This window comes from Phoxinus phoxinus, assembly GCF_949152265.1.
Source record: "Phoxinus phoxinus genome assembly, chromosome: 23".
Lineage (NCBI taxonomy): Eukaryota > Metazoa > Chordata > Actinopteri > Cypriniformes > Leuciscidae > Phoxinus > Phoxinus phoxinus.
In genome coordinates, this window is record NC_136898.1 from 77501 (window position 1) to 90000 (window position 12500).

Sequence of the window (12500 nt, forward strand, 5' to 3'; positions counted from 1 at the left end):
TAATAACTGATTATGATGTAGTCAGTGTTTGCTTTTTCCTCACGGCTTTTTATCTTTATATGATTTTCGTGTGAATAGTAAAATAAAACCTGTATCTGTAGTTTGCCTTTTTTTGCCAAATAATTGTCAAAGTTCAGTGTTTTGTTCTTCCCTCATATTTAAAACAAAATATTTTCCTCATATTTTGATGGTTTAATCAACTTTATAGGGTCATTAAAAACAAACATTCCCTCCGTACTGTATATATTAATAATGAGCACAATGTTTCCTCATGTCTTCGGCTGATTTCCAGTGAGCCAGGAGTGTCACAGACAGACACTGACACCTAGTGGTCAGCAGCATTACTACACACTGATCTCTACACACCACAGAACCTGGACACACTACTACATAAAACAATTAGACACTAATTACAAATGCTTTTATTAAATTCAAAATCAGTTCTGGGGACAATGAGATAGTAAATAATGAAATCTCAGTGTGTGTGTGTGTGTGTGTGTGTGTGTACTTCTCCAGCCTTTATACTCATGCAAACTTTCACGAGTTCTTCTAGAGTCAGCTGTCAATCACACCTCAGAAAGGCCTTTTCCTCAATTTGTGATCAAATTATTAAAACATCTAAAAGATTAGAAGACTAAATGAAAACACTACAAGACATTTTCAAGGTCTCAGTTTTTAAAATGATAAACATCTTAAGGTGTAAACTTATGAGCACAACTGTACCAGTTTAGAGCTGGAGGTGTGTGTGCGTTCTTGTTCATGTGATTTTTGAGGACACAAACTTGTATAATGATGTGTATTACACTGGAATTACAACTTCAACGTGGTATATGAGGACATTTCATGAGTTCTCGTAATTTAATGGCTTAAAAAACATAAAAAGGGTTAGGGGGGTGTGTGTCTGTCTGTCTGTGTGTCTGTGTGTGATGGGCAGGTTTAGGGATAGGGGCAGTGTGTGTGTGTGTATGTGTGTGTGTGATGGGCAGGTTTAGGGATAGGGGCAGTGTGTGTGTGTGTGTGTGTGTGATGGGCAGGTTTAGGGATAGGGGCAGTGTGTGTGTGTGTGTATGTGTGTGTGTGATGGGCAGGTTTAGGGATAGGGGCAGTGTGTGTGTGTGTGTGTGATGGGCAGGTTTAGGGATAGGGGCAGTGTGTGTGTGTGTGTGTGTGTGTGATGGGCAGGTTTAGGGATAGGGGCAGTGTGTGTGTGTGTGTGTGTGTGTGTGTGTGTGTGTGTGTGTGTGTGTGTGTGTGTGTCTGTCTGTCTGTCTGTGTGTGTGTGATGGGCAGGTTTTGGGATGGGGCAGAGTGTGTGTGTGTGTGTGTGTGTGTGTGTGTGTGTGTGTGTGTGTGTGTGTGTGTGAGATGGGCAGGTTTAGGGATGGGGCAGTGTGTGTGTTTGTGTGTGATGGGCAGGTTTAGGGATAGGGGCAGTGTGTGTGTGTGTGAGATGGGCAGGTTTAGAGATGGGGCAGTGTGTGTGTGTGTGTGTGTGATGGGCAGGTTTAGGGATAGGGGCAGTGTGTGTGTGTGTGTGTGTGTGTGTGTGTGTGTGTGTGTGTGTGTGTGTGTGTGTGTGTGTGTGTGTGTGTGTGTGTGAGGTCACACATCTGGCGTGCTCATGTATGTAAATGCGTGTCAAGCGTCTGCACTTCAGGTCTGGAGGGACGATCAAAGGCAGGATTAATTTCTCAGAGCAGCTTCAGTTCCTGCGATCACACACACACACACACACACACACACACACACACTTACTACAGGGATTCAAAACTATAACATGAAATTCTTTCGCTGACATCTGGGTCTTTTCTGAAACGTTAGTACTTTAATTTTAGTCGGGTTAATGTTCAGGGCCCAGGTCTGACAGAACTGATGCAGGATGTCCAGGTTCTGCTGTAGAGCCTCTTCTGTTGGAGACAGCAGGACCAGATCATCTGCACACAGCAGGAGCTTTATAGTGGGGTCGTGTAGTGTGAGGCCAGGAGCTTTATAGTGGAGTCATGTAGTGTGAGGCCCGGAGCTTTATAGTGGAGTCGTGTAGTGTGAGGCCAGGAGCTTTATAGTGGAGTCGTGTAGTGTGAGGCCCGGAGCTTTATAGTGGAGTCGTGTAGTGTGAGGCCAGGAGCTTTATAGTGGAGTCGTGTAGTGTGAGGCCCGGAGCTTTATAGTGGAGTCGTGTAGTGTGAGGCCCGGAGCTTTATAGTGGAGTCGTGTAGTGTGAGGCCAGGAGCTTTATAGTGGAGTCGTGTAGTGTGAGGCCCGGAGCTTTATAGTGGAGTCGTGTAGTGTGAGGCCCGGAGCTTTATAGTGGAGTCGTGTAGTGTGAGGCCAGGAGCTTTATAGTGGAGTCGTGTAGTGTGAGGCCAGGAGCTTTATAGTGGAGTCGTGTAGTGTGAGGCCAGGAGCTTTATAGTGGAGTCGTGTAGTGTGAGGCCAGGAGCTTTATAGTGGAGTCGTGTAGTGTGAGGCCCGGAGCTTTATAGTGGAGTCGTGTAGTGTGAGGCCAGGAGCTTTATAGTGGAGTCGTGTAGTGTGAGGCCAGGAGCTTTATAGTGGAGTCGTGTAGTGTGAGGCCCGGAGCTTTATAGTGGAGTCGTGTAGTGTGAGGCCAGGAGCTTTATAGTGGAGTCGTGTAGTGTGAGGCCCGGAGCTTTATAGTGGAGTCGTGTAGTGTGAGGCCAGGAGCTTTATAGTGGAGTCGTGTAGTGTGAGGCCCGGAGCTTTATAGTGGAGTCGTGTAGTGTGAGGCCCGGAGCTTTATAGTGGAGTCGTGTAGTGTGAGGCCAGGAGCTTTATAGTGGAGTCGTGTAGTGTGAGGCCAGGAGCTCTATAGTGGAGTCGTGTAGTGTGAGGCCCGGAGCTTTATAGTGGAGTCGTGTAGTGTGAGGCCAGGAGCTTTATAGTGGAGTCGTGTAGTGTGAGGCCAGGAGCTTTATAGTGGAGTCGTGTAGTGTGAGGCCCGCAGCTTTATAGTGGAGTCGTGTAGTGTGAGGCCCGGAGCTTTATAGTGGAGTCGTGTAGTGTGAGGCCCGCAGCTTTATAGTGGAGTCGTGTAGTGTGAGGCCAGGAGCTTTATAGTGGAGTCGTGTAGTGTGAGGCCAGGAGCTTTATAGTGGAGTCGTGTAGTGTGAGGCCAGGAGCTTTATAGTGGAGTCGTGTAGTGTGAGGCCCGGAGCTTTATAGTGGAGTCGTGTAGTGTGAGGCCAGGAGCTTTATAGTGGAGTCGTGTAGTGTGAGGCCCGGAGCTTTATAGTGGAGTCGTGTAGTGTGAGGCCAGGAGCTTTATAGTGGAGTCGTGTAGTGTGAGGCCCGGAGCTTTATAGTGGAGTCGTGTAGTGTGAGGCCCGGAGCTTTATAGTGGAGTCGTGTAGTGTGAGGCCCGGAGCTTTATAGTGGAGTCGTGTAGTGTGAGGCCCGGAGCTTTATAGTGGAGTCGTGTAGTGTGAGGCCCGGAGCTTTATAGTGGAGTCGTGTAGTGTGAGGCCCGGAGCTTTATAGTGGAGTCGTGTAGTGTGAGGCCCGGAGCTTTATAGTGGAGTCGTGTAGTGTGAGGCCCGGAGCTTTATAGTGGAGTCGTGTAGTGTGAGGCCCGGAGCTTTATAGTGGAGTCGTGTAGTGTGAGGCCCGGAGCTTTATAGTGGAGTCGTGTAGTGTGAGGCCCGGAGCTTTATAGTGGAGTCGTGTAGTGTGAGGCCAGGAGCTTTATAGTGGAGTCGTGTAGTGTGAGGCCCGGAGCTTTATAGTGGAGTCGTGTAGTGTGAGGCCCGGAGCTTTATAGTGGAGTCGTGTAGTGTGAGGCCCGGAGCTTTATAGTGGAGTCGTGTAGTGTGAGGCCAGGAGCTTTATAGTGGAGTCGTGTAGTGTGAGGCCCGGAGCTTTATAGTGGAGTCGTGTAGTGTGAGGCCCGGAGCTTTATAGTGGAGTCGTGTAGTGTGAGGCCCGGAGCTTTATAGTGGAGTCGTGTAGTGTGAGGCCCGGAGCTTTATAGAGGAGTCGTGTAGTGTGAGGCCCGGAGCTTTATAGTGGAGTCGTGTAGTGTGAGGCCAGGAGCTTTATAGTGGAGTCGTGTAGTGTGAGGCCCGGAGCTTTATAGTGGAGTCGTGTAGTGTGAGGCCCGGAGCTTTATAGTGGAGTCGTGTAGTGTGAGGCCCGGAGCTTTATAGTGGAGTCGTGTAGTGTGAGGCCCGGAGCTTTATAGTGGAGTCGTGTAGTGTGAGGCCCGGAGCTTTATAGTGGAGTCGTGTAGTGTGAGGCCAGGAGCTTTATAGTGGAGTCGTGTAGTGTGAGGCCCGGAGCTTTATAGTGGAGTCGTGTAGTGTGAGGCCAGGAGCTTTATAGTGGAGTCGTGTAGTGTGAGGCCAGGAGCTTTATAGTGGAGTCGTGTAGTGTGAGGCCCGGAGCTTTATAGTGGAGTCGTGTAGTGTGAGGCCAGGAGCTTTATAGTGGAGTCGTGTAGTGTGAGGCCCGGAGCTTTATAGTGGAGTCGTGTAGTGTGAGGCCAGGAGCTTTATAGTGGAGTCGTGTAGTGTGAGGCCAGGAGCTTTATAGTGGAGTCATGTAGTGTGAGGCCAGGAGCTGCGGACTCCTCTAGGAGTTTGGCCAATTCATTAATGTAGATATTGAAGAGGGTCGGTGATAGTGGGCAGCCCTGTCTCACACCTCGCCCTTGAGTGAAGAACTCCGTTTGTTTATTGCCAATTTTAATTGCACATTGATTGCTTGAGAACATTGTTTTTATAATGTTGTATGTTTTGCCCCCGATACCCGATTCTAGAAGTTTAGAACGAAGGCCTTCATGCCAAATCGAATCAAAGGCCTTCTGGAAATCTACAAAGCAAGCGAATATTTAGTTTTGTTTTGGTTGATGTATTTATCGATCAGGGTATGTAGGGTGAAGATATGATCTGATGTTCTAAAATTTGGTAAGAATCAAATCTGGCTTTTGCTCAGGACATTGTGCTCTGTGAGGAAGTGAACGAGTCTCGCGTTGATGATGCTGCAGAACATCTTCCCCAGATTACTGCTCACACAGATGCCTCGAGGTGTTCGGGTCTGACTCGTCTCCACTCTTGAATATGGGCGTTTTGAGTCCTCTATTCCAGGTGTATCGGGGTGTGTGTGGGTCACCTGGTGTGTGTAGAGCAGGTGTATCGGGGTGTGTGTGTGTGTGTGTGGGTCACCTGGTGTGTGTAGAGCAGGTCTATCGGGGTGTGTGTGTGTGTGTCACCTGGTGTGTGTAGAAGCAGGTGTATCGGGGTGTGTGTGTGTGGGTCACCTGGTGTGTGATGAGCAGGTATATCGGGGTGTGTGTGTGTGTGGGTCAACTGGTGTGTGTAGAGCAGGTGTATCGGGGTGTGTGTGTGTGATGAGCAGGTGTATCGGGGTGTGTGTGTGTGGGTCACCTGGTGTGTGATGAGCAGGTATATCGGGGGGTGTGTGTGTGGGTCAACTGGTGTGTGTAGAGCAGGTGTATCGGGGTGTGTGTGTGTGATGAGCAGGTGTATAGGGGTGTGTGTGTGTGGGTCACCTGGTGTGTGATGAGCAGGTGTATCGGGGTGTGTGTGTGTGTGGGTCAACTAGTGTGTGTAGAGCAGGTGTATCGGGGTGTGTGTGGGTCAACTGGTGTGTGTGGGTCAACTGGTGTGTGTAGAGCAGGTGTATCGGGGTGTGTGTGTAGAGCAGGTGTATCGGGGTGTGTGTGTAGAGCAGGTGTATCGGGGTGTGTGTGTGTGTGGGTCACCTGGTGTGTGATGAGCAGGTATATCAGGGGTGTGTGTAGAGCAGGTATATCGGGGTGTGTGTGTAGAGCAGGTATATCGGGGTGTGTGTGTAGAGCAGGTATATCGGGGGTGTGTGTGTAGAGCAGGTGTATCGGGGTGTGTGTGTAGAGCAGGTGTATCGGGGGTGTGTGTGTAGAGCAGGTGTATCGGGGTGTGTGTGTAGAGCAGGTGTATCGGGGTGTGTGTGTAGAGCAGGTGTATCGGGGTGCGTGTAGAGCAGGTGTATCGGGGTGTGTGTGTAGAGCAGGTGTATCGGGGTGTGTGTGTAGAGCAGGTGTATCGGGGTGTGTGTGTAGAGTAGGTATATAGGGGTGTGTGTGTAGAGCAGGTATATCGGGGTGTGTGTGTAGAGCAGGTGTATCGGGGTGTGTGTGTAGAGCATGTATATCGGGGTGTGTGTGTAGAGCAGGTATATCGGGGTGTGTGTGTAGAGCAGGTGTATCGGGGTGTGTGTGTAGATCAGGTGTATCGGGGTGTGTGTGTAGAGCAGGTGTATCGGGGTGTGTGTGTAGAGCAGGTGTATCGGGGTGTGTGTGTAGAGCAGGTGTATCGGGGTGTGTGTGTAGAGCAGGTGTATCGGGGTGTGTGTGTAGAGCAGGTGTATCGGGGTGTGTGTGTAGAGCAGGTGTATCGGGGTGTGTGTGTAGAGCAGGTGTATCGGGGTGTGTGTGTAGAGCATGTATATCGGGGTGTGTGTGTAGAGCAGGTATATCGGGGTGTGTGTGTAGAGCAGGTGTATCGGGGTGTGTGTGTAGATCAGGTGTATCGGGGTGTGTGTGTAGAGCAGGTGTATCGGGGTGTGTGTGTAGAGCAGGTGTATCGGGGTGTGTGTGTAGAGCAGGTGTATCGGGGTGTGTGTGTAGAGCAGGTGTATCGGGGTGTGTGTGTAGAGCAGGTGTATCGGGGTGTGTGTGTAGAGCAGGTGTATCGGGGTGTGTGTGTAGAGCAGGTGTATCGGGGTGTGTGTGTAGAGCAGGTATATAGGGGTGTGTGTGTAGAGCAGGTATATCGGGGTGTGTGTGTGTGTAGAGCAGGTATATCGGGGTGTGTGTGTAGAGCAGGTATATCGGGGTGTGTGTGTAGAGCAGGTGTATCGGGGTGTGTGTGTAGAGCAGGTGTATCGGGGTGTGTGTGTAGAGCAGGTATATCGGGGTGTGTGTGTAGAGCAGGTATATCGGGGTGTGTGTGTAGAGCAGGTGTATCGGGGTGTGTGTAGAGCAGGTGTATCGGGGTGTGTGTGTAGAGCAGGTGTATCGGGGTGTGTGTGTAGAGCAGGTATATCGGGGTGTGTGTGTAGAGCAGGTATATCGGGGTGTGTGTGTAGAGCAGGTATATCGGGGGTGTGTGTAGAGCAGGTGTATCGGGGTGTGTGTGTAGAGCAGGTGTATCGGGGGTGTGTGTGTAGAGCAGGTATATCGGGGTGTGTGTGTAGAGCAGGTATATCGGTGGTGTGTGTAGAGCAGGTATATCGGGGTGTGTGTGTAGAGCAGGTATATCGGGGTGTGTGTGTAGAGCAGGTATATCGGGGTGTGTGTGTAGAGCAGGTGTATCGGGGTGTGTGTGTAGAGCAGGTGTATCGGGGGGTGTGTGTAGAGCAGGTATATCGGGGTGTGTGTAGAGCAGGTATATCGGGGTGTGTGTGTAGAGCAGGTATATAGGGGTGTGTGTGTAGAGCAGGTATATAGGGGTGTGTGTGTAGAGCAGGTATATCGGGGTGTGTGTGTGTGTAGAGCAGGTGTATCGGGGTGTGTGTGTAGAGCAGGTATATCGGGGTGTGTGTGTAGAGCAGGTATATCGGGGGTGTGTGTAGAGCAGGTATATCGGCTGTGTGTGTAGAGCAGGTGTATCGGGGGGGTGTGTGTGTAGAGCAGGTGTATCGGGGTGTGTGTGTAGAGCAGGTATATCGGGGTGTGTGTGTAGAGCAGGTATATCGGGGGTGTGTGTAGAGCAGGTATATCGGCTGTGTGTGTAGAGCAGGTGTATCGGGGGGGTGTGTGTGTGTGGGTCACCTGGTGTGTGTAGAGCAGGTATATCGGGGGGGTGTAGAGCAGGTGTATCAGGGTGTGTAGAGCAGGTGTATCAGGGTCTGTGTGTGGGGGTCACCTGGTGTGTGATGAGCAGGTATATCGGGGTGTGTGTGTGGGGGTCACCTGGTGTGTGATGAGCAGGTATATCGGGGTGTGTGTCGGCACAGTGCTCCGCTCACAGCTCAGACCCAGAGTCCTCAGGATCTCCGTCAGAACCTCGTAGCGAAGAGAGTTGCTCATCTTCAGCTCGGAGAAACCCTGAGCATCATGAACATCTGGATCCGCTTCCAAACGCACCTGAACACAAGAGGAGATGCACATTTGTGTTGAGTGTGTGTTGGACACAGTAGGACTCACATATGTGTCCAACACACAACACAAGAGACGCACATCTGTGTCCACACACAAACACCATATAAAAGTGAATTTTGCATCCGATGAGCCCTTTAACAGGTTAAAATGGGAAAAATGGAATTTGAAAAAGGAATAAAATGAACAGTAATTAGTGAAGTGCTGGGTCACCTGACTCAGAACGGCCTGTCCGCTGTCGGGTCCGTGGGTCAGGCGTACGATGGCCATCTCGGGCTGGTCCTGCTCGGTGATCTCTCCCCACAGCTCCACCTCAGCGCCCCCCTCCTCACGCTCGTACACACTCCCGCTGGACACCACACTCATGCGCAGCTCGGTGCCGTCGGCCCGGGTGAAGCTCAGTCTGCAGATCTGCTCCTCCGGCGGGGCCCGGGGCCTCAGGGTCACTCCAGCGGGACACAGGGAGCAGGACAGGCCCAGCACACGCCCGCCCCGGCTCAGGAACGCCAGGAACACCAGGATCAGCTGAGGCGTGAGCGGGCCGGTGCCGAGCACCAGCAGCAGTGTGTTCTCGGGCCAGGGCTCACTCAGCGCCGGCTGCGGGCGGAGAGGGTAGATGGTGTAGTGCTCTGGGTCCAGGACCTCTGTCAGGAGCGAGCGGATCCTGCGGTACTGAAGATCACAGCCGCCCGTGAACACCAGCACGTTAGGAGGCTTCCCGCCGGACCTCAGCCGCACGCTCTCAGAGTCCGGCAGGTCCGGGATGTTCTCCTCCTCGTCTGGGAGATCCGGGATGTTCTCGGCGCCGTCGACCACCAGGTCCGGGATGTTCTCGGCGGATGCGAACCGGACCGACTGGATGGTGCTGTTCTCCAGCTCCAGGCACTCGTGGCAGCTGGACAGGTGCAGGTGGTGTCCCTCCATGTGCTGGTGATCCGACGGGAGCTCCGGCTCCTCCTGATGACTGGTTCTGGACAGCTCCGGCTCCTCCTGACAACTGGTTCTGGACAGCACCGGCTCCTCCTGACAACTGGTTCTGGACAGCTCCGGCTTCTCCTGACGACTGGTTCTGGACAGCTCCGGCTCCTCCTGACGACTGGTTCTGGACAGCACCGGCTCCTCCTGACGACTGGTTCTGGACAGCTCCGGCTCCTCCTGACGACTGGTTCTGGACAGCACCGGCTCCTCCTGACGACTGGTTCTGGACAGCTCCGGCTCCTCCTGACGACTGGTTCTGGACAGCACCGGCTCGCTCAGACGGTTGGCCTGGAGTCTCCTCTTCTCCAGAAGCTGTGTGAGCGCAGACTCTCTGAGGGACACAGCTGGGACACAGAAGGAAACACGGGATTAGCGCGACTGAGTCCGTTCCCCTGCGTGTCAGGGCTCGACGTTAATGCTTGTCCAGGACAAATGGATTCTTTGAAGGGGCGAGCAAAAGAGAATTTTATTTGCCCGGCTGGACAAGTAGCCGGATTAAAATGTCAATAACAAAAAAATAACCAGGGAATCACTAAAACGAGAGAATGACTCTGATTGTATTACATTTATTAGTTGCGATCGTTAGTGGATAATAAATGTAAATGTATTACTGACGGTAACAAGGTTGTGATGTTGAGGCTCTCACAGCCTCATGAGGAGAAATGGAAACAAATGCTCACACACAGAAACTCCGTTAACAAAATACTGCCAATAAAATTTTTAAATGTTTTTATACATTTTTATGTACAAAAGAGTTTATATATTTTTAACATAAGAATGCAGTTAAGCAACATCCTCGATGAGTGCAGTTTTCCTGAATACCATCATGATTGAAAATGTGACATTGATTTCATACAACAGTTCAATAAACAGTCAAAATTAAGTCACTTACATTTAGACGCAATATTGACTGTTTTCAAAGCAGATTTACAAAGATAACAGGGAAATAATGCAACAGAGTTTGTGTCTAGAAGAGAATAGCGTCACAGTCCAGCTTAAGTAAGTTCAGTGATGGCTCATTTTTGTTTAAAAAAAAGTTATTTATTCATTTATATATATATATATATATATCCGCTCTGGAGAAAACCATGTCATCGTCCAGCTCATGTCAGTTCTCACTGTCAATGCAGGAGATCAATAATATTGTTGAATATTAAATTTAATGTTACATTTAATGTCCCCAACTAAGCAAGCTAAAAGCCAATGACAACAAAGGTGGAAAAAGGCGACAGTGAACCTAGTGTATGATTATGATTCAGGCAGCATTACAGGTCAGAGGTCAGGTTGGTTTGGAACTATCAGAATATTATCCGGTTCCGTCTGGTTGGAGATCGGAGTCCCGCCGCTATGGAGACGAGTTGGAGGATCAGTGCCGATGAGGCCTTCACAGCGAGAGTCCAGTTGACAATCTCTAAAGGCAAACTAAAGCTCTGGTGTTACCAATTCCCCTTGTGCCATCGCTGGATGTGGTCCCTCAAACTGTGTGACATCACCTTATCAGCAGTCCAGAACATGGACTCAAAGGCGAACAACTACATTCGGAAGTGGCTGGGCCTTCCCCGGTGTCTGTCAACGGCCGGCCTGTGTGGAGGAAACATCCCGAGGCTCCCAGTGGAACCCATCAGCTTGGGCCACAGTACTGGAGAAGGCGAGGCTGGTGTTCGAGCTGACAGACTCACCGGATCCGGCAGAGCAGAACACAGAGGCTTTATTCGCAGAATGTAGACTGGGAACACAGAGGCCCGAGCGCAGACTGGGAACACAGAGGCTTTATTCGCAGAATGTAGACTGGGAACACAGAGGCCCGAGCGCAGACTGGGAACACAGAGGCTTTATTCGCAGAATGTAGACTGGGAACACAGAGGCCCGAGCGCAGACTGGGAACACAGAGGCCCGAGCGCAGACTGGGAACACAGAGGCCCGAGCGCAGACTGGGAACACAGAGGCCCGAGCGCAGACTGGGAACACAGAGGCCCGAGCGCAGACTGGGAACACAGAGGCCCGAGCGCAGACTGGGAACACAGAGGCCCGAGCGCAGACTGGGAACACAGAGGCCCGAGCGCAGACTGGGAACACAGAGGCCCGAGCGCAGACTGGGAACACAGAGGCCCGAGCGCAGACTGGGAACACAGAGGCCCGAGCGCAGACTGGGAACACAGAGGCCCGAGCGCAGACTGGGAACACAGAGGCCCGAGCGCAGACTGGGAACACAGAGGCCCGAGCGCAGACTGGGAACACAGAGGCCCGAGCGCAGACTGGGAACACAGAGGCCCGAGCGCAGACTGGGAACACAGAGGCCCGAGCGCAGACTGGGAACACAGAGGCCCGAGCGCAGACTGGGAACACAGAGGCCCGAGCGCAGACTGGGAACACAGAGGCCCGAGCGCAGACTGGGAACACAGAGGCCCGAGCGCAGACTGGGAACACAGAGGCCCGAGCGCAGACTGGGAACACAGAGGCCCGGGTGCAGACTGGGAACACAGAGGCCCGGGTGCAGACTGGGAACACAGAGGCCCGAGTGCAGACTGGGAACACAGAGGCCCGGGTGCAGACTGGGAACACAGAGGCCCGAGTGCAGACTGGGAACACAGAGGCCCGGGTGCAGACTGGGAACACAGAGGCCCGGGTGCAGACTGGGAACACAGAGGCCCGAGCGCAGACTGGGAACACAGAGGCCCGAGCGCAGACTGGGAACACAGAGGCCCGAGCGCAGACTGGGAACACAGAGGCCCGAGTGCAGACTGGGAACACAGAGGCCCGAGCGCAGACTGGGAACACAGAGGCCCGAGCGCAGACTGGGAACACAGAGGCCCGAGTGCAGACTGGGAACACAGAGGCCCGAGTGCAGACTGGGAACACAGAGGCCCGAGCGCAGACTGGGAACACAGAGGCCCGAGCGCAGACTGGGAACACAGAGGCCCGGGTGCAGACTGGGAACACAGAGGCCCGGGTGCAGACTGGGAACACAGAGGCCCGAGCGCAGACTGGGAACACAGAGGCCCGAGCGCAGACTGGGAACACAGAGGCCCGAGTGCAGACTGGGAACACAGAGGCCCGAGTGCAGACTGGGAACACAGAGGCCCGAGCGCAGACTGGGAACACAGAGGCCCGAGTGCAGACTGGGAACACAGAGGCCCGAGCGCAGACTGGGAACACAGAGGCCCGAGCGCAGACTGGGAACACAGAGGCCCGGGTGCAGACTGGGAACACAGAGGCCCGGGTGCAGACTGGGAACACAGAGGCCCGAGCGCAGACTGGGAACACAGAGGCCCGAGCGCAGACTGGGAACACAGAGGCCCGAGTGCAGACTGGGAACACAGAGGCCCGAGTGCAGACTGGGAACACAGAGGCCCGAGCGCAGACTGGGAACACAGAGGCCCGAGTGCAGACTGGGAACACAGAGGCC

General features: G+C 52.7%; 1 protein-coding gene across 2 annotated transcripts in view; it reads right to left on the reverse strand.

Annotated features, from left to right (window-relative positions):
• The window catches only part of hlcs (holocarboxylase synthetase (biotin-(proprionyl-CoA-carboxylase (ATP-hydrolysing)) ligase)), a 41870-nt gene that overhangs the window by 24628 nt on the left and 4742 nt on the right, over positions 1-12500 (reverse strand). For both annotated transcript variants that reach the window (XM_079600578.1, XM_079600577.1), the window contains 2 exons: positions 8330-9438; positions 7931-8104 (listed from right to left, as the gene is read on the reverse strand). In XM_079600578.1, the coding sequence (XP_079456704.1) occupies positions 7931-8104; positions 8330-9438 (1283 nt within the window). The remainder of the gene's footprint in view (positions 1-7930; positions 8105-8329; positions 9439-12500) is intronic.